The sequence below is a fragment of the Pelobates fuscus genome, chromosome 4 (genome assembly GCF_036172605.1).
Source record: "Pelobates fuscus isolate aPelFus1 chromosome 4, aPelFus1.pri, whole genome shotgun sequence".
NCBI classification, from domain to species: domain Eukaryota; kingdom Metazoa; phylum Chordata; class Amphibia; order Anura; family Pelobatidae; genus Pelobates; species Pelobates fuscus.
The window spans coordinates 228,237,580-228,262,153 of record NC_086320.1 but is presented as its reverse complement, the minus strand read 5'-3'; the positions used below and the strand labels follow the sequence as shown (position 1 = coordinate 228,262,153).

Below are 24,574 nucleotides of genomic sequence, written 5' to 3'. Positions count from 1 at the left end.
AGCAATACCCAACAAATCACCTCACTCCATCAGGCCATACAAGAGACACAGCAACATCACAAAAATGTGAGCAAAAGTTTGCTTCACTAAAGTGCGCTAAAACAACCTAAAGGAAAAGATCATCTCAAAGTACATTCCAGAGGTGGAGTTTCCGCATTTTCTAAAGTTCATGAGATTTGGTTTTTCAGAGCACCAGGGATAAAGTTGCTTTCTTGGCTGCCATCAGGGGAAACTCTCCCTACAATTTTGAAGATATGTCTCTTACTTTCTATGCAGATCTATCTGGTAGTATTCTGGCATGGCAGAGGTCGCTCAAAAAATGTTCATCTCTCCTCCAAATGCATGACACCAAATAAGATTGGCAAATGTCCCGCTAGCTCCTCGTCCTGCATGGGGACTCTTAATATCCAGTTCAGGATCTCCAAGGGAAGCAACGATTCTTTAAATCTTAGGTCTCTCGCAGGACTCACTTAACCAAGCTGGGCCATGCAGAGTTAACAAATCACCTCACCACTGGTAACTGGCTAATATAATCCCATTCTCTCCTCAAATGTCCGCATCAGACACTTATGCTGCAATCACCACATGAGCTCTCCATAACGGACTTATGCATTAGTGTTTATATGATCATCATAAATTATTTTGATTTAGTTTTTAAATACTTTATATTTTCTTGGCTTTGATGTTTTGATAACCACCATGCTCTCACCGACACCAACCTTACCCCTCCTCCCTGCCTTGGGGTATTATCAGCATTTAGGGTAGCTGACTGTGGTCACAAGGTATTAAGCTACTATTAAGTTATTTTACTATGTGGCACACTATTATATACTATTTGTTTTTCTATATGACACGCAATTCCTTCTGCAGGGGTTAAGAGTTGACAGTTACATAGTAATTTTAATAACTAGAAAGGTGTACTGCAACGCTAACTGTTTATTCTAAAATATAAAACTTCAGTCCGTAGGCCGTTACACAACATACAAATTGTTTACACCTGAAAAGCCTATATGTTAGTGCATATCTGTTGTATGATTGTCCAAGTCAACTGGTATCCCAATTTATGTCTGTGAATTGAACCAAAAATAAAGAATTAAAATAAATAATATATCTCACCACTTGACAGGTGCCATTGTAACAATATAAACAATATGTTATTAACTTCACCTCTCAGTGGTTTTAATGCTGTGGCTGGTAAGTGTAGATAGAGCATTCTTTAAAAAGGGTATCCTTTAAGTATCACACCCATTCATAAATAGATTAGTCTATACAAAGAAGCACAAATTCAGAATAAATAACCAACTTGAAGAAAAATCTTGCCAGATGTATTATGCTGAATAGTAGCATATTCGGGCAGCAGAATGTCATATGTTGTAGAAAAAAAAAAGAAAAGAAAAAAAAGCACCTTTCACTGCAGTCTAGTCTTTCACTGATAGGTGCCAACATTATCCAAGGCAATCACCTTTAAACATTTATCATATTTATAAGGTTAAAACATTTAAAGTTGTGACAATCCTTAGGGGGTTCATAAATAATGTTCTCAATGCAGAAAACCTATTACTTTCTCATTTTTATTTACAGAAGCACGAATTGAACAAACATGTCATGGAATATAAACACAGATTTTTATTGCTGAAAAAGGGATTTGAACAAAGCTGCATTGCCTATTACATTTTTTAAAGTGGTGCCAGCTCTTTAACCCCTTAAGGACCAAACTTCTGGAATAAAAGGGAATTTTGACGTGTCACACATGTCATGTGTCCTTAAGGGGTTAAAGAACACTCCAAATATCTACAGCACTTTAGCTTGGTGAAGTGCCTTATATTTAAAGAGTGTGTATTTTCTTTTTTTACAAAAAAGTGCAGATTTGCATAGAAATTGGCATTTTTATAAATAAATCTCGTTACATTACCCTGGTTGTCAGACTACATGGTTGTGTAACTCAGTGGAGCAAAACTCAAGAGGCAGGCAATTGCCCAGAGCACATGCCTTACAAATATTTTTTATTGAGCTGTACTGGGAATCATCGATTGGAAAGCCAAGTATGGACTTATGTGGAAGGGAGGGTGCTTGCAAAGGTTCCAGACAAGAGATCTGAAGCTTTTGCAACCTGTTTTTGGTTATACCTGCATTGAAAAATAATGCATAATTAAATTCATGTTTTCATTAGAGGTATGAATACCCAAGTGTTTTTGTTTTTAGTATTTGGGCAATTAAGTGTCTCTTTAATTTAGGTAAGCAACTCTTGAATAAAAAGTCTGAATTTAGATAATCCTCCAAATTGCAACAAAAGTTAAAATCAATTAACACTAATAAAAGAAACTTCTTAAATGGTGATAATGTTTCCAGTACTAAAAACTTTATCCTATATAAAAAAAAAATCCATTATCACCGTTTTAACACCTATTTCAGACAGAAAACAAATGCTAGATGATAGAGAGTGGCTTTGAAAGCATGAGCAAACTTGTCATGTTCAATTAAACAGGAAAAGTGATATTTCCAGAAGAAGTTATGAAGTCAGTGGAGCATAACATGTAAAATTATATTGGTTGATGGAATGGAAAAGACTGTGGAAGAATTATAGATTACACGGCCTTTGGCAAAGGTGACAGGGTTAAAAACTGAATTTATAGAGTTTGCGTAAAATTAGTTTTTCCTTTTCCAACTATAGCCCTGAATTTATATTTTTGGATAGGTTTTTCAAATGATTTTAACAATTTTGGAAAAACCTTTTTAAAAGTATTTTTGAAAAAAAATATTAACATATATAAAATATATATATATATATCTTATATAACATTTATATTAACATCTAAAAAATATTATGTTATATTAAAGCTTTGTGCAAAAATCTAAAATCAAGGTCTATGTGTGCGAGTCGTGATTTTTCTGTGTGAATGGATAAGTGCAAGATGTGAAAATCATAAGGAGTACTGAAGCAGTCGGCTTGTAGCATATCGCACTGGATCATATTGTAAGAGTAAGAATAATCGGCCAAATTACGCTTAATCGACTCCCAGAAGTTGCAGTCGAGCCTGTGTGGCAACTCACGGGGGGCATCTACATGTCATTCTATTACGAATCGCACGCCAAATCGACCCGCAAGACATGGTGTACGTACAGGCCCAGCGACCTGTGGTTTCTGCAGGGCATTCGGAGATCCTATGTAATGCTCTCAGAAAAAAATTTGGAACCCAACTGCAGATGAAATAATATATTTGATACCATCACATTAAGAAAATATAATTTATTTAAATAAAGGAAATTAACTTTGGCAGTCTTTTGCAGCAATTAGGTTTTGAAATAATAATAATGCATGAATACTTGGAATCTTGTTTCAGAATTGCAACACAAGAATATAGCAATTATAAAAATAAGGAAATGCTTAATCAGCAGTAAACAATATAGTCCAAGTGACTCCAATAAGGAATGCTTAATTAGCAGTAAGCAGTATAGTTCATAAGACTTCAATAAGGTGGCCAAGGAAGTGACTACTGTAGTACAAAGTATCAGTCTCTTAGTATAAAGAAATAACTTGGTAATGAATTATCCTGGTATGTGAAATGGTTGTAGTTAGTAGGCTCCAATAGCAATAATTAATACCATTGAGTAATTAGCAAATTAGTTTGAAAATAGATATAGCAAGTAGAATCTCAGTGGCAGACTTTGGATAACCCTTATCCTTCCCAGAACCAATCAGTAAATGCAATCATAGGAGAACTTATCTTTCCTTAATGAATGATGGGAGTTGAAGTCCTTCCAGTGTAGATTGATTTATGGTTTCTTGAAGTAACTGAAGAGATGTAGGAATCCGAAGTTAAGTCTGTTTCTTGAGAGGCAGAGTAGCATGGAGCATAGCCAGGAACAATGCCAGAGATTCAGTACACAGGAATTCAAATGAGCAGAGTTCTGCAGTAATACGGCAACCATGTAGTAAGAAGCGAGAGCATATCACCCACAGGAGATTGACAGAGAGAGATTGATAAAGATTAGATCAGGGGCAGCTTCCTTTTAACTCAGGAAGTGATGACATCACAAGTTTATGGGACAGGCAAGATGTTGATCTGGCTAGAATCAAATATGGAGGAATTCCTAAACAACATGGGGGAATCCTGACAGCCTAGCTGACTGGGTTCAATACTCACCTCCTAATGGCATGGTGCATATCTCGCTTGAGATGGGGCGCACGAGGCCAAAGACTCCAGTAACAGCAACCCCCAGGGTGAGAGACATCAGCAAATTATTAAAAGGCACTCCGATCCCGAAAGTCCCGGTACGGGTGGACAAAGAGGCCTCAACGGACCTGTCAGACAAAGAGGTCAGTCCACCCCAAGCAAGGCTTACCAAACCTACTCCATCAGGCTCTAGTGCACCCACAGCAGCGCTAGCCTCAACATCCTCCGTGAAACAAGACATAGCAGATCTATACGATTGTATACGCACGCTGTTTGATGTGGACATAGTGCTGGTAAAGGAAGAGGTACATGCAGTCTCGGAGAGGGTACGAGTCACAGAAGAAGAAGTGGCGGGCCTCAAGCAGGGCCTCATCGCCTTGGAGAAGACAGTACATGCACTGCAGTCCTTGAAAGCTACCACTAACCACAATGGATGACCGAGGCCGCAGAAAGAACCCAAAGATCAGAGGGGTCTCAGACGCGGCAACATCAGAAAAGCTTCCTCACATGCTCCAACAATTTCTGGCTACAGTACTGCCAAACAGGCAAAGTTGATAGCCCTGGATGGCGTGTAATGGATTGTGAAGTTGCCAAGAGCGCCCGTGGCCTCCCCTAGAGACATTATTGTGAGATTTCAATCCTTTGCCGACAAGCAAAAATGCATGCATGCTCTGAGGGGAAAAACCCCTCTGGCCTTTGAGTCACACCAATTGACTTTATACCAGGATCTTACCCGCTCCACCCTGCAATGGCGCCAAACTATGCCACCCAATAACCCCGGAGATTACAAGAAGCAAATATAGCATACCGGTGGTTCCCCCAGCAGGCCTTAACCGTGCATGCCACAGAGAAATGCCACAGGATCACATCGCCAGATGAGGCTTCCAAGTTCTTGACAGCTGTCGGCATTGTGGGCCCACCAAGTGAGACCCAGAGGCCTCCACAAGAGCACCGCTGGGATGTCCCGAACGTCAGGCCCTTTGTTCCCTCCAGGGAATGTGACTCAGCGACTTAACTATACCATAGCAACCTGTTAAACATATACTCCTACAATTATAAAAAAGTTACATTATTTCTTAGTTTAATTACATTTTATGAGGTTTTCTTTAATTTGTAGCTGCCCACATTTTTCATATTGCTTTAAGGCGTCAGAGCCATTTCCTCAGCCTGTAAAAATTGTCTTGGCACATTGGAAAATAAGCAGAGAGAAGGAAACACAGCTTTTTCCCTAGGATAATGCAGACAAAGTTACTCTCCCATAACTTAACCCCTTAAGGACCAAACTTCTGGAATAAAATGGAATCATGACGTGTCAGACATGTCATGTGTCCTTAAGGGGTTAAAGGCTTTATTGATTTAACAAATAACATGAAATGAAAAGTCCCAGAAAAAAACAGAAACATATAATGCAAGGCCAAGATCAGCAAAGCAAAGTCTTAATTAGGTATTCCGAGAAGGATCAACAAAACAAAAGTACAAAGTATTTGGCTGGTTAAACAAATAAGCAAAGGACTACCAGGTGGTCCAGGACAGCATCAGGCAGACAGGACGTAACCACGGCATATACAGGTAGGCAATGGTTAACCACGGCAAGTACAGGCAGGCAAGGGCTAGCCCCGATAGGTACAGGTAGACAAGGATTAACAAAGGCAGGTACAGGCAGACAAGGGTTAACAAAGGCAGGTACAGGCAGACAAGGGTTAACCAGGATTCCAGGCAGTTTCAGGCATACAGAAGGTTAACCAGACAAGTGCAGGTAATCAAGAAAAGGAGACATGTAACCTATGAGAGTTTACGAAGTACAACTGAGCAAGGAATTAAATGGTACCCCTGCAATTTGGATTGAAGAGATACATTTTTTCTAAATAAGAAATGTCCAATGCATTATATCCCCGATCAAAATCAGGTACATTAAAACACACCTTCAAATTTTCAGATATGAAATGAAATTCTGAATGAATAGAATCAGTTAAGTTCCATTTTGCTTTTAATTTATTAAATGGCATAAAGGAATTTCCTAAGAAAAAAAAAAATCCAATTATATATAGAGGGAGCATACCAAAACTTTTAATCTAATTGTGACATATAATAATTTAAAATAGATAATGGCATTGCTCTTCACAAACTGGAGTATGGTCTAATACGTTTAAAAACATATCTCATGCCTAGAGGGTAGTCTTGGTTGTAGGGAAACATATCTTAGAATTGTTAATTAAAGGACCACTATAGGATTAACCCTTTCTGCTGTAAACATAGCAGTTTCAGAGAAACTGCTATGTTTACATATGGGTTAATCCAGCCTCTAGTGGCTGTCTCATTGACAGCCGCTAGAGGCGCTTCCGCGCTTCTCACTGTGATTTTCACAGTGAGAAGATGCCAGTGTCCATAGGAAAGCATTGAGAATGCTTTCCTATGGACTGGCTGAATGCGCGTGCGTGCGGCTCTTGCGCATGCGCATTCAGCCGGTGATGTCAGAAGAGGGAGGAGAGTCCCCAGCATTGAAGGAGCCCGGCGCTGGAGAAAGGTGAGTGTTTAACCCCCTTCCTTCCCCTTTAGCCTGGCGGGAGGGGGGCCATGAGGGGGGGGCACCCTCAGGGCACTATAGTACCAGGAAAACAAGTCCTTTAAGAGCAACCACAATAGCTTTTTAATAAAATGAGGGTGAAGCTTATCCACCTCTATGTCTAACCATCTCAGTCTATTGGTGTCTATTGGTAAACTTAAAAGCAGAGGCATAATCTGTGGCAAGATAATATTTTTTGAACCCTAAAACCATCAATCAATTTAAGATTTTGTAAGGTTGTTAACTTCACCCTACTTGGTTCATTTCTCCACATGTATTTGATTAAAATTTTCTGACAATGGACAATGAAATATATGGCATAGTGCAATACTGTATATATTATAATTGGATATATGAGCAAGTGACAAATGCTCACTCACACTTTGACATCCCAAGGAGTGCCTTCAGAAATATACTTGGTGTGTCTTCTTTGCTTCAAATACTTGGTAAATGTGAGTCTCACATAAAAAACAAAGTGCAAAAAAAAGCATTTATTACTTACATCAAAGTAAATAAAAGCAGGTAAATCAGTCCAACGCGTTTCTTCCCTGTTAGGGACTTCCTCAGGGACAATCTTTAACAAAGATGATGAATAAAAATACATACAAACCTAGTTACAAACATCCCCTAATATATACCTGTCACCTTCTGGTTCCCCTTACTCGGCTTCTCCTGACTATTCTGTGTGTGCTTAGCCCGGCCACTCTAACGTCCGGTACTGCACACTTTCTGTGTGTGTGTCTGTGTGTGTTAGCGTGTTGGGTTCCCCGGAATCGTGACATTACAACAGGGCCATAATGGAACCTGCTGACATACCACAGCTCCTAGTTAATCAGGAGGCTAGAATGGATGGCTTGGACCACCGTATGGATCAGTTTGCTCAGGCTTTACAGACCATACTGGCTCGTACTGCACACTTGCAGCCTGCCGTCCAGGAGGCGGCTGCTGCTGTGCCCGAACCCATTGCCACTCCAGTACCCGTTCCTGCTCATGTAGTCCATATGACACCGCCACAGCGCTATGGCGGTGACCCAGCTTTGTGTCGTGGTTTCCTCAATCAAATTGACATCCATTTGGTAATGAATCCACGTTCCTATCCCACCGACAGATCCAAAATTGCCTTTTTGATAAACCACCTGTCCGGGAGAGCTTTAGCATGGGCAAACCCCATGTGGGAAAATATGTCTCCTATGTCAGCATTCAAACGCACGTTTGATCAACCCAGTAGGGTTGCCTCTGCTGGCAAAGCTCTGCTTAGGGTTCGACAGGGTAACAGATCTGTAGCGGATTATACTATCGAATTCCGCACTCTAGCAGCTGAAGTGGTTTGGAATAACGACGCCCTCGTAACAGCCTTTCAGGAGGGTTTGGCCGCTTACATACTGGATGAAATAGCATCCAGGGAACTGCCTGTCCTTCTAGATGATGTTATAGACTATGTAATCCTTATTGATAACCGCATTAGAGAGAGACATAGTCAAAGGCGGCTGGATACACGGGTGTTACCTGCTCTACCCAGTACTGCATTGCTAGCGTTACCCGCTCCTAGGCAGCCATCCCCAGAACCCATGCAATTGGGTGCTACAGGGTTAACTGAGGCTGAAAGAACGTATCGTAGAAGGGAGGGGTTATGTCTTTATTGTGGAAAGAGGGGGCACCACTGTAATACCTGCCCTAAATTACAGGGAAACTGCAGCACCTAAGGCCTCGGGTGTTATGACTTTGTCCCCTGCAGCACCTAAGGCAGGGGTCGGCCTCGGGTGTTATGACTTTGTCCCCTCATGTGTCCATCTCCAGACCGTTTATTACGGTTTCTCTTTTGGTCAATAAAACCACCATAACAACTAAAGCCTTAATCAATTCAGGTGCGTCAGACAACCTAATGGATGAGAACTTTGCCAAAACCGCAGCCCTGACTTTGATCCGAAAGGCCACACCCTTGGCCGTTGAGGCCATAGATGGTAGACCACTTGAGAAGCCTCTGGTGACCCATGAAACCCAAGATATAGTGATGTCTGTGGGTGCTTTACACAAGGAAAGGTTAACCTTCCAAATAATTGACTCTCCTACTGCTTCCATCGTTCTGGGTTTTCCCTGGTTAGTTAAACACAACCCAGTACTGGATTGGGGTTGTTTAGACATACTCTCCTGGGGGGAATCCTGTCAACGAGACTGTATGGGCCAGGTACGTCCCGTTTGTTTACTCAACGTGCCCACGGCTAAACCACTTTCTGTTTCTATCCCTTCTGTGTATGCTGACCTTGCATTGGTTTTTGAGAAAAGGGAGGCAGATAAGCTACCCCCACACCGTGAGTATGACTGTGCCATAAACCTATTACCGGGTACTATGCCTCCTAGGGGTAAGGTCTACCCTCTTTCTGAGAAAGAGAACCAGGTCATGGAGGAGTACATACGAGAAGCCTTAAATAAAGGTTTCATTAGAAGGTCCTCCTCTCCTGCCGGTGCTGGTTTCTTTTTTGTGGCAAAGAAGGAGGGCGATTTAAGACCGTGTATAGATTACAGAGCTCTAAATAATATTATGATTAAAAACGCCTATCCGATCCCTCTCATTACTGAGTTGTTTGATCGTGTCAAAGGTTCTAAATATTTTACTAAACTAGACCTCAGGGGGGCTTATAACCTTGTTCGTATCAAGGAGAACGATGAGTGGAAAACGGCGTTCAATACACGTAGTGGGCATTACGAGTATCTAGTCATGCCTTTTGGATTGTGTAATGCTCCTGCCGTATTTCAGGATCTCATAAACGATGTCCTTAGAGATCTACTGCATGTCTGTGCTGTAGTCTACCTTGATGACATACTTGTATATTCTCCAGATTTGAAGACACATCATACTCATGTTAGGATGGTGCTTAAGAGGTTGTTGCAGAACGGTCTTTATTGTAAATTAGAAAAATGCTTATTCGACCAAACTTCTGTACAATTCCTGGGTTATGTTATTTCTGAACAAGGATTCAGCATGGATCCTTCTAAATTGGAAGCTATACTGTCCTGGCCCCTTCCCCAAGGACTTAAGGCAATACAGCGATTTATAGGGTTTTATAGTTCTCATCCATCATTTCCCCTATCACTAAACTGACAAAAAAGGGTTTACACCCCAGGGTTTGGAATCCTAATACTATTGTGGCCTTCGAGACTCTAAAAAAGGCATTTGCCACTGCCCCTGTGTTACACCATCCTGATCCTTCCCTTCCCTTTGTACTGGAAGTAGACGCCTCTGAATCAGGTATAGGAGCAGTGTTGTCACAAAGACAATCGTATGACGAACCCCTCCTTCCCTGTGGTTACTTTTCTAAACGCTTGTCAGAGTCTGAAAAGAATTATGACGTCGGGAACAGGGAATTATTAGCTATAGTGATGGCATTTAAAGAATGGAGGTACTTGTTAGAAGGAGCTAGACACAAGATTCTGGTTATAACCGATCATAAAAATCTATCCTATATTGCAGATGCTAAGAGGTTATCCTCTCGTCAGGCTAGATGGTCTTTATTTCTCTCACGTTTTCAGTACATAATCACATACAGGCCTGGTTATCGAAATGTCAAGGTTGATGCTATCTCCCGCCAGTACGAACCTGTAGATTCTATCACCTCCACTCCTGAGCCCATTGTACCCACGACTAATATAATAGCTACTACCCGTTTGGTTATCTCATCTCTTTTTCTTGATGGTATCAAGTCATACCAATCCCAAGCACCCTCTGAGACTCCTATTGGTAAGCTATACATGAAACTAAAGGACAGAAAGAACTTTATTTCACACAGCCAAAACGGCTGGTCATCCAGGGGTTACCAAGACTTACAAGGGTCTTTTCCAACAGTTTTGGTGGCCCTCTCTCAAAAAAGACGTGGTAGATTATGTGCAGGCTTGCCGTGTCTGTACACAGTGTAAGTCCCCTAATGTTAAACCTCTGGGACTCCTTATGCCCCTATCTGTACCCAAGAAACCGTGGACACACTTATCCATGGACTTCATTGTGGATCTTCCTTCATCTGATGGGCAGACAGTAATTTTGACTGTAACGGATAGGTTCTCCAAAATGTCGCACTTCATTCCGCTTAGGAAGCTACCTTCTGCGGTTCAGTTGGCTCAGGTGTTTGCCAAAGAAGTGTTCCGCTTGCATAGTATACCACAAGATATCGTATCTGACAGGGGCCCTCAGTTTGTCTCTCGGTTTTGGAGAGGCTTTTGTGCTGAGATGGGGGTCTCCTTATCGTTTACTTCCTCCTATCATCTGCAATCTAATGGAGCTGCCGAACGAGCAAATCAGTCTGTGGAGTTGTATTTACGCTGTTTTACGAATGCACACCAGGACAATTGGTCCCATCTTCTTCCCTGGGCTGAGTTTGCCAGGAACACTGTGTCTCATTCCTCTACTGGCGTAAGTCCTTTTATGAAGGCTTATGGGTTCCAACCCGCTGTCCTTCCCGGTGTGTTCTCCGACAAGGGAATGCCCGCTTTGGACGAGCACCTCGCCTCCTTACGGAAGATGTGGGATCAGGTCCATGCTGCTCTTTGTCGTGCTGCTGCTACTCAAAAGAGATTTGCTTATCGTCGTAGGTGTGCGGCTCCTTCTTATGCTCCGGGTGATAGGGTTTGGTTGTCCTCTAGGAATCTCCGCCTTAGGGTTCCCTCGATGAAGTTCGCGCCCAAGTTCCTTGGTCCCTATAAGGTGTTGCGTAGGGTGAATCCTGTATCCTACTCCCTGGCCTTGCCCCCTTCCATGCGCATACCTAACACCTTTCACACCTCCCTTTTGAAACCCTTGCTCTGTAATCGGTTCTCTGGGTCTCTCAGGCGTTCCGATGCCATCCGCGCGGTCTCTAGTGACGTATATGAGGTGGCTGCTCTCCTTGATTCTCGTTTATCTCGAGGTTGGTTGCAGTATCTGGTTGATTGGAAGGGTTACGGCCCGGAGGAGCGGTCGTGGGTTTCTGTCTCTGACTTGGACGCGCCCTCTTTGATCCGCTCCTTTCATGCGCGGTTTCCTTTGAAGCCTTCGGCTTTCCGCCCTCCGGGCGGTCCTCGAGGGGGGTGTTATGTCAGGGCTCCGCGGGCAGCGGTGAGGGGAGGCTGCAAGCCGCTCGCAGCACTCACCCTCGGTCCATCGGTCCCCCCTCCTCTTACTGTTCGGCGAGCGGCGTCCTCTCCTCTTGACACGCCGCTCGCGTCCTCTCCTCCTCCTTCCCCCAGTGGCAGCATGTCTAACGCTGCACGCTGGGAGCCGGCACCCATATCAGTACGCCGGGATCACTCATGTGATCCGGCGTTAAAGCGACAGTACAAAAATCACAGTGGGGGGTATAGATACCCCCCACGTGTGTTTGTTAATTCTGATTGGAAGCTATCCAATCAGAATTAAGGCTAGGATATTTATACTTACCTTTCCTGCCTCTCAGTGCCCTGTTGTGGTCTTTGCTTTATGTATTGATACTGAACGTGTGCTTTCTGGTTACGTACTCTCTGGCTTGTTATACTGACTTTGTGACTTTCTCCTATCCTTTGACCTCGGCTTGTTTATCGTTATTCTGTTTTCTGGTTCCCCTTACTCGGCTTCTCCTGACTATTCTGTGTGTGCTTAGCCCGGCCACTCTAAGGTCCGGTACTGCACACTTTCTGTGTGTGTGTCTGTGTGTGTTAGCGTGTTGGGTTCCCCGGAATCGTGACATTACCACCCCCAATCAGTCCCAATGATGGTTCTGCAGATGATTCCACTTCTCTTCAGCTGTTTTCCATTCAAATTTGAGTTACTTCCGGGTTTCGTGTATCCTGTGCGGTCACGTGACTTCCGTGATGACGTCATGCGTTCCAGCTATGCGTTCCACCTTCATTTCGGCTGTCACTCATAATGACAGGCTGAGATGTTGAAAAAAAAGTCCAAGAAAGACTGTTTCTGAATAGAAATACAAATGGGGGGAGTGTACAAAATGGAATGGAATGTGTTTCTTACATTTATATATTTATATGTCAGTGTGCATGAATGCCTAACTCCATACTGCATAAGGCAGCATGCACACTGCATAATGTAATATGCACAAGCCAAGATATTCCAAATAATGCCATAAATGCATTAAAAAATGATTCTGCAAAAAATAAATGTATATAAAAAATAATAATAAAAGATGTGTAATAATTAAACATGGTAGATTTTCTACCTATAACAGAAAATCTGTAATTTTAAAATTAAGGCATATCTAATGCCACTAGAAAACCAAGTATTTATAGTTTTGAGAGGAAACGTTCCTCTATATATGATGGTAAGAAAAAAATAAGATTCTTGGCTTGTTCAATACCAAAAACATATAGAGGGATATATGACAATATACACCACCCATAGAGAACAAAAGAAAAAGAAAAGAGAGCAGAGGAAAAAAGGATTACTCTAAGAAGCACCACAGATCTATATCTGCATTTAGTCCTCCTGGTTGAAGGGTTTTTAATATATTGATCCAATACGTTTCTCGCTGTGCCAATCTTTTAATGAGATTGCCACCCCTCCAATGATTATTAATTGTTTCTAAACCTATATAGTGGAAATGTTTCCAACTAAAATTAGGACATGAGTTACAATGCATGGGAACTGAGTGTTTATCATATTTTTTTCTAATATTATTTTTATGTTCCAGGATTCGTTCCTTAAGTTTTCTACACGTGCGTCCCACGTATTGCTTTCCACAGGGGCAGTGTAGCAAGTATATTACATTTTTACTATCACAGTTTATGTTGGTCTTGATGTTAAATTCCCTACCTGTAACCGAACTTCTAAAATTTGTTGCTTTTAGAAGCCTCTGTGTCAAACAGGCTTTACAATGATTGCATGAGCTAAAACCCTTTATTTCACCTTTCTTATTTTCATGTTTATTTTTTAAAGCATAGCTAGGAGCCAATAAGCTTTTCAAATTTTTTGCTTTCCTAAAAATCATAGGTGGCTGTTTGGGTAATGTCTCTCCTAAAATCGGAACTTTAAGCAAGATTCCCCAGTGCTTATTTAGAATATTTTTAATTTTTCGATGTTGGGTATTATACTGCGTGATAAATGCGTATTTGAAATTTTCTCCCTTGTCTTTGACTCTTTTCTTCTTTTTAATTAGATCCTTTCTGTCTAGTCTTCCTGTCTCCTTAATTTCCTTGTCTAATACACTTCTTTCATATTTTTTGGACATAAGTTTATTACATAAATGTTTAGCTTGTTCCTGATAATCATATTTATTAGTACAGTTTCTTTTAATTCGGATTAGTTGGCTTTTAGGTATAGAATTTAGCCAATGTTCATGATGGCAACTCTTTTTGTGAATAAAACTGTTCCCTTCTGTCTCTTTGAAGTAGCACTTCGATTGAACCTTATTGTTTTTGATATAGAATGTAATGTCCAGAAAATTTATGCTTCTGGTGTCAAATGTATATGTGAACTTTAAATTATAGTTATTAATGTTAATGTAATTCAAGAACTTTTCTAGTTCACTCTGGGTTCCCTTCCAAATTAGGATAACGTCGTCTATGAAACGCTTCCAAAGGACCAGGTTTGCAACCCAGCCATGCCCCCTCCACACGGAGTTGGTCTCCCAATCTCTCATGTATATGTTGGCATAGCTGGGGGCAAACCTGGTCCCCATGGCCGTGCCAGTTTGTTGAAGGTAAAAAACATTGTTAAAGGAAAAGTAGTTATGGTGTAAAATAAAGTGAATACCATCCGATACAACATTTCTTAAATTACTTGACGTATTAATGTCCTCCTTCATGATTTTCTCTACTGCTTGAATACCCAATTCCTGTTTGATTATTGTGTATAACGAAGTTACATCAATCGTTACCCATATGTAATCTTCCTCCCAATCTTTATTTGCCATCAACTCCAAGATATGAGAAGAATCTCGTATATAGGAGGATGCTTGTTGAGCAAATGTTTGTAAATGATAATCTATAAATTCGGAAAGGCGTGATGTAACTGAATCTATCCCGCTTATTATAGGTCTTCCTGGGGGTTCTACAGGGTTCTTGTGCAACTTGGGTAAAAAATAGAAAATCGGGATTTTCTTATTTCCCTAGCTTGGAATAGTATAACACATGTTGAATTGAAGATAGGAGGAAATCTTCGGGCATATCCTATATTGCTAAGGGAAGTCATTTCACTTTTTATCACAATCACTTTTCGAATTGAGATTTATACAGCACTGTATGTGGACACTATCCATGAGTGTGTGAGAAATTCTATATATCTTTTATATTGAATTTTTTTCCTCAAACTTTTCTTCCACACTATTTATTGAATATGGCTATCAATTTTCTCTCCCATATTCAGAAGGGTAGAAAAGCCAGATTTGAAACTATGTTCCATCATGAAACGGAGGCTATCCCTTTAAGGGGTGGATAGAATATTTATTTCACCAAATTAGAAAGACTTGTGAAGTAAGAGACACGGAAATGGTGGGAAATCTCCTATTTAGAGGGTTACCTCAAGGAAGGATTAATTCCTAGAGGCTTAAGGGTTGAAAAAACCCCTGCCTATGGGATTGAAAATGATGAATTCATGAGAAAATGGGATTCAATATTGGAGAATTGTTACCAGGACCTCATGAGATTAATCATAGAATTTGAAAAAACAAATAGACAATCTTTAGAAGACGAGATTAAAAGCATGGAAAACCAGGAAGACATAGTTAGAGACAATTTAGAATTTAAAGAGAGAGAGCAAGCTATTAATGAAAATATACAAAATTTAGAGGAACAAATAGCTAATGTTAAAAATAAAAAGAAATTGAGAGATAGAGACGATAAACTTAAAAACACTTTCTCTACTGTAAATAAAATGAAAAACAGATCTAATTACAGAAAATTTGGTGAGAATAGAGATTTTGGACGAAAAATTAGTCCAGAAAACAATCGTTATAACAACAAATATGGAAATGATCCTAGAGGGAGGAAATATTCCTATACTAAACCTTCCAACACTTGGGGTAATAATGAGAACAAACCTCCAAATAGAAAGGAACAATTTGTACCACCTAAGTGTAACAGCAATAGAGGAGAAAAGGGACAGTCCCCACCCTTTTTTCACACTAAAGATAGAACAAGAAAAGTTTCAGGAAATCTTCCCATCCAGAGATCTAGCATTTCCACACAGAAACCTAGTACCTCTACCTATCAGAGAACATATGCAGAAACAGCTAGTTCTGGTCGGGAGCATTTTCAAGAGAGGGAGGATCGTTTTTTTAGAGAGGGAGCCAGACCAAAAAGAAGGGCGAATAACTCAGTTTTTCAAACCCCGCAACAGCCAGTGGGAAAACAGATTCTCCCCACTGGAAAGTCCTGTGGAAACTCCACCCAAAAGAAAGAGAGCAGAGGAAAACCTCTGGAGGGAGGAATATCCAAAAAGGAATTAGAAATAAAATTAGGCATTTATAATTTAACAGATATAGAGCTAACTCCAGACGATCTAAAAGCTCTTAAAAAGGGTCTTAAATTCGCACCCAATCAAGGTATGAATTATTTTAATACCTATATAGACTTACAAAAATTTGTTCGAAAGATGACTCTTAAAAGGTTCTTTCTAAAACATCCAGCTAAAGAAAATCCTATTCAAATTTCACAGCCAGAGGAGAAAAAGTTTAAAAAGAGATCACATTTTTACCCTATTAGCCAGAAAGGCCATCATTTGGAAACTTTCAGTAATATGGTCTGCAGTGATCTAGAACAACTAGATCTACAGCAAAAAACTAATAAAAATAAGAATAAATTCAATCTCACTAAAGGGGAAAATGCCAGTATTAAAAAACTCCAAAGTATGGAAAATGTCATCATTAAAGAAGCGGACAAGGGAGGGGCAATAGTCCTAATGACTAAAGACTATTACCTAAAAGAGGCAGATAGAATTTTAGGAGACAATAAAACGTATTTAAAACTAAAATGTGATCCTACAATTCAGTTTAATCAAGAACTAAAAACACTTCTAAATCTTGCTTGGGAAAAAGATGTGGTATCTAAAGAAAATATTGAATATCTTTATGTTGAATTTCCTGTGATCCCGATTTTCTATTTTTTACCCAAGTTGCACAAGAACTCTGTAGAACCCCCAGGAAGACCTATAATAAGCGGGATAGATTCAGTTACATCACGCCTTTCCGAATTTATAGATCATTTACAAACATTTGCTCAACAAGCATCCTCCTATATACGAGATTCTTCTCATATCTTGGAGTTGATGGCAAATAAAGATTGGGAGGAAGATTACATATGGGTAACGATTGATGTAACTTCGTTATACACAATAATCAAACAGGAATTGGGTATTCAAGCAGTAGAGAAAATCATGAAGGAGGACATTAATACGTCAAGTAATTTAAGAAATGTTGTATCGGATGGTATTCACTTTATTTTACACCATAACTACTTTTCCTTTAACAATGTTTTTTACCTTCAACAAACTGGCACGGCCATGGGGACCAGGTTTGCCCCCAGCTATGCCAACATATACATGAGAGATTGGGAGACCAACTCCGTGTGGAGGGGGCATGGCTGGGTTGCAAACCTGGTCCTTTGGAAGCGTTTCATAGACGACGTTATCCTAATTTGGAAGGGAACCCAGAGTGAACTAGAAAAGTTCTTGAATTACATTAACATTAATAACTATAATTTAAAGTTCACATATACATTTGACACCAGAAGCATAAATTTTCTGGACATTACATTCTATATCAAAAACAATAAGGTTCAATCGAAGTGCTACTTCAAAGAGACAGAAGGGAACAGTTTTATTCACAAAAAGAGTTGCCATCATGAACATTGGCTAAATTCTATACCTAAAAGCCAACTAATCCGAATTAAAAGAAACTGTACTAATAAATATGATTATCAGGAACAAGCTAAACATTTATGTAATAAACTTATGTCCAAAAAATATGAAAGAAGTGTATTAGACAAGGAAATTAAGGAGACAGGAAGACTAGACAGAAAGGATCTAATTAAAAAGAAGAAAAGAGTCAAAGACAAGGGAGAAAATTTCAAATACGCATTTATCACGCAGTATAATACCCAACATCGAAAAATTAAAAATATTCTAAATAAGCACTGGGGAATCTTGCTTAAAGTTCCGATTTTAGGAGAGACATTACCCAAACAGCCACCTATGATTTTTAGGAAAGCAAAAAATTTGAAAAGCTTATTGGCTCCTAGCTATGCTTTAAAAAATAAACATGAAAATAAGAAAGGTGAAATAAAGGGTTTTAGCTCATGCAATCATTGTAAAGCCTGTTTGACACAGAGGCTTCTAAAAGCAACAAATTTTAGAAGTTCGGTTACAGGTAGGGAATTTAACATCAAGACCAACATAAACTGTGATAGTAAAAATGTAATATACTTGCTACACTGCCCCTGTGGAAAGCAATACGTGGGACGCACGTGTAGAAAACTTAAGGAACGAATCCTGGAACATAAAAATAATATTAGAAAAAAATATGATAAACACTCAGTTCCCATGCATTGTAACTCATGTCCTAATTTTAGTTGGAAACATTTCCACTATATAGGTTTAGAAACAATTAATAATCATTGGAGGGGTGGCAATCTCATTAAAAGATTGGCACAGCGAGAAACGTATTGGATCAATATATTAAAAACCCTTCAACCAGGAGGACTAAATGCAGATATAGATCTGTGGTGCTTCTTAGAGTAATCCTTTTTTCCTCTGCTCTCTTTTCTTTTTCTTTTGTTCTCTATGGGTGGTGTATATTGTCATATATCCCTCTATGTTTTTGGTATTGAACAAGCCAAGAATCTTATTTTTTTCTTACCATCATATATAGAGGAACGTTTCCTCTCAAAACTATAAATACTTGGTTTTCTAGTGGCATTAGATATGCCTTAATTTTAAAATTACAGATTTTCTGTTATAGGTAGAAAATCTACCATGTTTAATTATTACACATCTTTTATTATTATTTTTTATATACATTTATTTTTTGCAGAATCATTTTTTAATGCATTTATGGCATTATTTGGAATATCTTGGCTTGTGCATATTACATTATGCAGTGTGCATGCTGCCTTATGCAGTATGGAGTTAGGCATTCATGCACACTGACATATAAATATATCAATGTAAGAAACACGGGTTATTGGTGTGTTTGTTTTGTCTTTTATAAATAAAGTTGATTTAAAAAAATAAAAAAAACTTTAATATCTCTTTAACCTGTTTTGTCTTTTATAAATAAAGATTACTCAAAAAACCTTCAAATTAGCAATATCTCTTTAACCTCTTTGCCATTCCATTTTGTACACTCCCCCCATTTGTATTTCTATTCAGAAACAGTCTTTCTTGGACTTTTTTTTCAACATCTCAGCCTGTCATTATGAGTGACAGCCGAAATGAAGGTGGAACGCATAGCTGGAACGCATGACGTCATCACGGAAGTCACGTGACCGCACAGGATACACGAAACCCGGAAGTAACTCAAATTTGAATGGAAAACAGCTGAAGAGAAGTGGAATCTACTGCAGAACCATCATTGGGACTGATTGGGGGTGGTATATATTAGGGGATGTTTGTAACTAGGTTTGTATGTATTTTTATTCATCATCTTTGTTAAAGATTGTCCCTGAGGAAGTCCCTAACAGGGAAGAAACGCGTTGGACTGATTTACCTGCTTTTATTTACTTTGATGTAAGTAATACATGCTTTTTTTACTCTTTACTCATACAGTCATCCAATCTATTTTTTTTGCACTTTGTTTTTTATGTGAGACTCACATTTACCAAGTATTTGAAGCAAAGAAGTATATTTCTGAAGGCACTCCTTGGGATGTCAAAGTGTGAGTGAGCATTTGTCACTTGCTCATATATCCAATTATAATATATACAGTATTGCACTATGCCATATATTTCTTATTTACCTAGCTTGGAATAGCCCTATACCATACACATGTTGAATTGAAGATAGGAGGAAATCTTCTATATTGCTAAGGGAAGTCATTTCACTTTTTATCACAATCACTTTTCGAATTGAGATTTATACAGCACTGTATGTGGACACTATCCATGAGTGTGTGAGAAATTCTATATATCTTTTATAATGGACAATGAACAATGAAGTGGACAGAAAAATTGTTCTAGCATAATATAGTTTCTTGGGGAGAATAGTCATCTTAATAGATGACAGTCTGCCCAACTACGAAATCTTAAGACCATACCATCTCTCCAACCTTTTTTTTTTAAAGTCAAACAATGACTTTTCTAAGTTTTGTGCATGCATCCTGCATCCTTTTTTGGACAAGTTTGAATATTCCTCTCCATTCCAATGGTTACTCCTTCCGCATCTTGTCCAGATCAAACCACAGAATATGGAATGGAAGCGCCTGTCTCTTATGATAATTGAGTTTATAGTAAGATACGTCACCAAACTGCTGCAGAATAGAATGCAGAGGCTTAATAGATCAATTTAGATTTTTAAGTGAAAGTATGATGTCATCCACAAATAAGCCTATTTTATGGACTTTATCACCAAATTAGATGCCTTCTATTTCTGGGGTCCATCTAATTACCTCAGTCAGGGGCTCCTTTTCCAGAACAAATAACAATGGAGACAACAAATACCACTTCTATGAATATTGATGGGATACCAACTGTGGTCAGAATTTATTTTAAATATCTCCAGTGTGCCCTATAAAATGCCTTCTATGTATCCAAAGAGTTTTCTAATTTGATGTATTAAATTAATGAAATGTCTGTTTTCATTTGGGACCTTTCTTTCGAACACAAAACCAACTTGGTGGGTTTTAATAATACAGGGGATACATATTGCCAATCTATTTGCTAATACTTTAGTGTACAATTTGGTATCATAATTAATAATGACATTGGCCCAAAAATTTGCACACATTAATTTTTCCCACCCATAGCAAATATTGTCCCTCCGTATCGTCTATAACTTTATCTGTAGAGCATGATACATTTCTATTAATAACCATGATACCCCTCTAGATGTATTCTTATATGTTGAGGGGAAAAAATTGGGCATGCTATTTGAAACACACATGGCATTGAAATGGGTCTCTTGCACATAAACAAGTCTGATTTATAAGCTAATATTTTCTTGAATAATAATCTTCTTTTGTACACCTTGTTCAGGCCCCTCACATTAATCAATAATAATTTTAATGTCATAATTAATAATGAATTATGATATCAACTGATTAAAATTTAGGACCATCAAGGAAAGAAGTCCAAAGCCACAGTGCACAAAAGGGATCTTGGAGGGGCGGAGCTCTGTTGACTTGGCACTAAAAATTCTGCAAAACTTAAAATTAAGGTGCAAATTCTGCCCACAACCCAAGCAATGGGGTGAAAAACTACAAAGCCAGAACAGCCAAGATGTTCCTCCTATATTGGAGACTTGCTGTGGAGAATGCATGGCGAAGTGAGGCCTGAAATGGCAGGGGACCTTGGAGATTACTTGAGGACTACTCTCTCCACAACATGGGAGATCTGAGGTTTAATGGCCACCCAAACCGACTCAGTCACCAGTTGGGATATCCTCTCCTGTCACAACAGAAATACTTACCGGCTTCCTGACGGACCTCCGTCAAAACCTCTCTACAGAAATAACACAGGTCAGAGGGGACGTCAGTGGATTCAACACACGCCTGGACAAAGTTCAACAGACCTCCAAGGCACACACTTTACAAGTCCTGGAGCTCCAGCAACAAGTCAGAGACCTAACTTCGGTCCATGCTACCCTGAGCCACCAAATAGCGGCATTTGAGGATAAAAGGTGTTTTAACATCTAAAGGTAAGGGGCCTCTCTAACAGGATCACTGCGGCAGAACTGCCACATCTTTTAAGCAGGCTGTTTTCAGCTCTCGTGTCTCCTAAACAAGTCAAAGGTATAATACTAGAAAGAAGGTTCCGTCTCCCTAAGCCTCTATCAGCCACATCCTCAGCCACCTGCGAACTACTGATTACATTTTAGAATGGCCAGGACAAGGCTGGCATTATAAGTGCAACAAGGGGACAGACCCCATACAGGTTTGAAGACATGTAACTGACCTTTTTCACTGACCTTGTAGTGGAGAAAGTCACTTCGCCCCTAACATCGATCCTGTCAACACATGTGACACATGTGTCAAATCCTCGCCTACTGACTATCCAACACCAAAATGTGGAGCACAAAGTGTCTGACGCCTCAGAGATGGACGCTATCCTGACTACACTAGGCATGCAACATGCCACAATAACCGCAACTTCAACATGGGATCCGACTACTATAGTCCCGTTTATCCCTACCAATAAGGCAGCAACCAATGTGGCAGTTACCGGACTATTTTTTTTTTTTTTCATTCTTTCCCGCATTTTTCAATTTGACAAAATGGGACATATATATTTCTAGTTTACATTTGATTTAGTTTTATTTCATGTCTATCACTCAAACCCATTAAAAAGGTACTACCCTTGAGACCTGTACCGGTCCAGGAATACCACATTTATGCTGGCTCCTACATCTACTGTGGTGGGGAGACAGCAATTTCATTGCCAGATTCATCACAGCCACCATCACCAAGACCAGGCATTGGGATACTACATTGCTGCTCTGCTCTACTTTGTCAGTAAAGAGTGCCTTAGATGGAACCCACAAAATACTATCTGTTGATATCCCACTTGGTTGTTTCTCTGCAGAGTAGGAGCTACAAGAAGGTATAGCACTTAAATTAGCTGTGATAAAAGTAACTACATTGCAAAGGGAAGCTGCAGCATAAGTTATTGTAGAGCTGCTTCTGTGCAGCAGATTCTTCTGCTACTTTAAGTCACCAGATGTAGCAAAAAAAAAAGGAGAAAAATAAATTAAAACATTTGCCTCCTGGGTGGTGAATCAGATGTAACAGACATGCTAGCCCTGAATACTACTAGCTAAATTCTACTAACAGTGGTGGTGGTAGTGGTGGTGGAGGTAGCAGCTGTCCTTGTGGGTGAGGAAATAACTATAAGAGGCACTGATAATGATGGATTGGGGAACATGACCCCTAATCTCCATTCTTCTTGGAATTATTATGAACATGGATTCTTCTTGTAAGATAATCATGTCAGCTTCAATCATTAGATGTGGCTGCACTTCTTTTACATTAGGCTATTCAAATTAATTAAAAAGTGTTTTAGGAAATTACTTTAAGAGGTTTCCAAACATATACATGTAAAATATTAAGCAGTGGGAGGACATGACCCTTTAACAAACCTCGTAAAGGGCTAATTCACTCAATAAACCTGATCGATGAAAAGGAATGAAACCCTAGCTGTATTTTCTTTAAAGTAAAAATGTTGAAATGTGTATTAGCAGGAAGTAGTCTTGAGGTTCTAAATAAATTGCTTAATCCCACCATATTCAGTCTCATAGTTTATTATGATATCTCCAGAAACCCTCAATGATGTTATTTTTGTAAAATAAAGAGTTCACATGTATCAGTGAATGTATTAAGAACTAGTGCCCTGTTGAAGCCATGCATACACACACACTTTCCTATTTATAATTATACCAGTAACAGATGGTATATGAAGCAGCATAAGCAATAAAAAAGTAATAGCATTATTAAAAATCAATATGACCACAATACAGCCTACTAGAACACATAAATAGTAATATGATTTCTTACCATGTTAAATATAGCCATTGTCAAAATGATTGTAGTAGTCATCACCGTAAGAGTAATCCGTGGCCAAGGCCGGTCTAATATTAATCCTGATGATTTTAAAAGCCACAAGAATGATGCTGATGCCTTTTTGCTGCATTGCTAATGATGGAAAAAATAATGCATAAGATGTCAAACATGCTATGCCTCATTAGTACTTATCATTCATAGAGCAAATGTCAAATTATACATCATTTCTGTCTAAGCTATACATAAACACGTCTTGAAACTGATAATTCAAAATACAGCTGTTTGGCTACTTTAATTATCAACTATTTTTGCATAGAAAGCAATTTCAAGACATTCATGACTGTTCATAAATGGACTCAAACCTTGTTTTACATTGCAACAGGGATATGGTTGTTGATTTCCATGACTTGAAAGCATGACACAAGTGATTTATTACAGCAAAAATAAATTATAGATCATACACGTCTGTAGAAGAGGAAGTAATGAGGTTAAGTATGTGTAAGGCTGCCTGAACTGTGTATCTCAGCAAGTACAGAATTCTCATTATATACCGTACAAAAAAAAAAATATCTGCATACCATAGCTATAATAAATATTTTTGCACATATTTTTGCACAGCATTAAAATATTTTTTAGAAAACACAATATATATATATATTTGAGGATATATAATGAATAGAGGGAGGCCCAGTAAATGCAGTTTGAAATGTATATGTTTTCTTAAATGCTTGCTCATATAAACTTAATTCCTACTTCTGCACTTATAAAAAGAAAGAAGGAAACTTTTTAAAAGGATGCCTGGTTTACATGCAGCAAAAAACAATAGCACAAGCTATAGGATGGCACTAAATCAATTACTATTGCAACTTACTAAAAATACTTTTTATGTTAGCAGCACCTTATTAGTGTATGAGCTCTGTACCACTTAATTAAACAACAAAGACAAATATTAAGTGCACTGTGCTTTTGTGCTCACAAAACCTCTTGTATATTGCAATCAACCCCGGCAAATACAATATTTAAATGCAACAAAGTGCTTGTGCTCAAGATAAAAACTGTGATTTTCTTGTGCAAAAAATACTATATTTGTGCAATACTGTGCAGTTACACTTCAAAGCATATGTGTAACCATTATTGCAACAATCCACACAAAAGTGCCTAAATATCAAAGGTGCTTT

General features: G+C 39.1%; 1 protein-coding gene across 1 annotated transcript in view; it reads right to left on the bottom strand.

Moving 5' to 3' along the window:
• Nucleotides 1-24,574, bottom strand: part of ADCY2 (adenylate cyclase 2) — a 1,028,223-nt gene that overhangs the window by 179,851 nt on the left and 823,798 nt on the right. Inside the window, exon 16 of the mRNA XM_063451927.1 lies at nucleotides 23,391-23,528. Coding sequence (XP_063307997.1) covers nucleotides 23,391-23,528 — 138 coding nt within the window. The remainder of the gene's footprint in view (nucleotides 1-23,390; nucleotides 23,529-24,574) is intronic.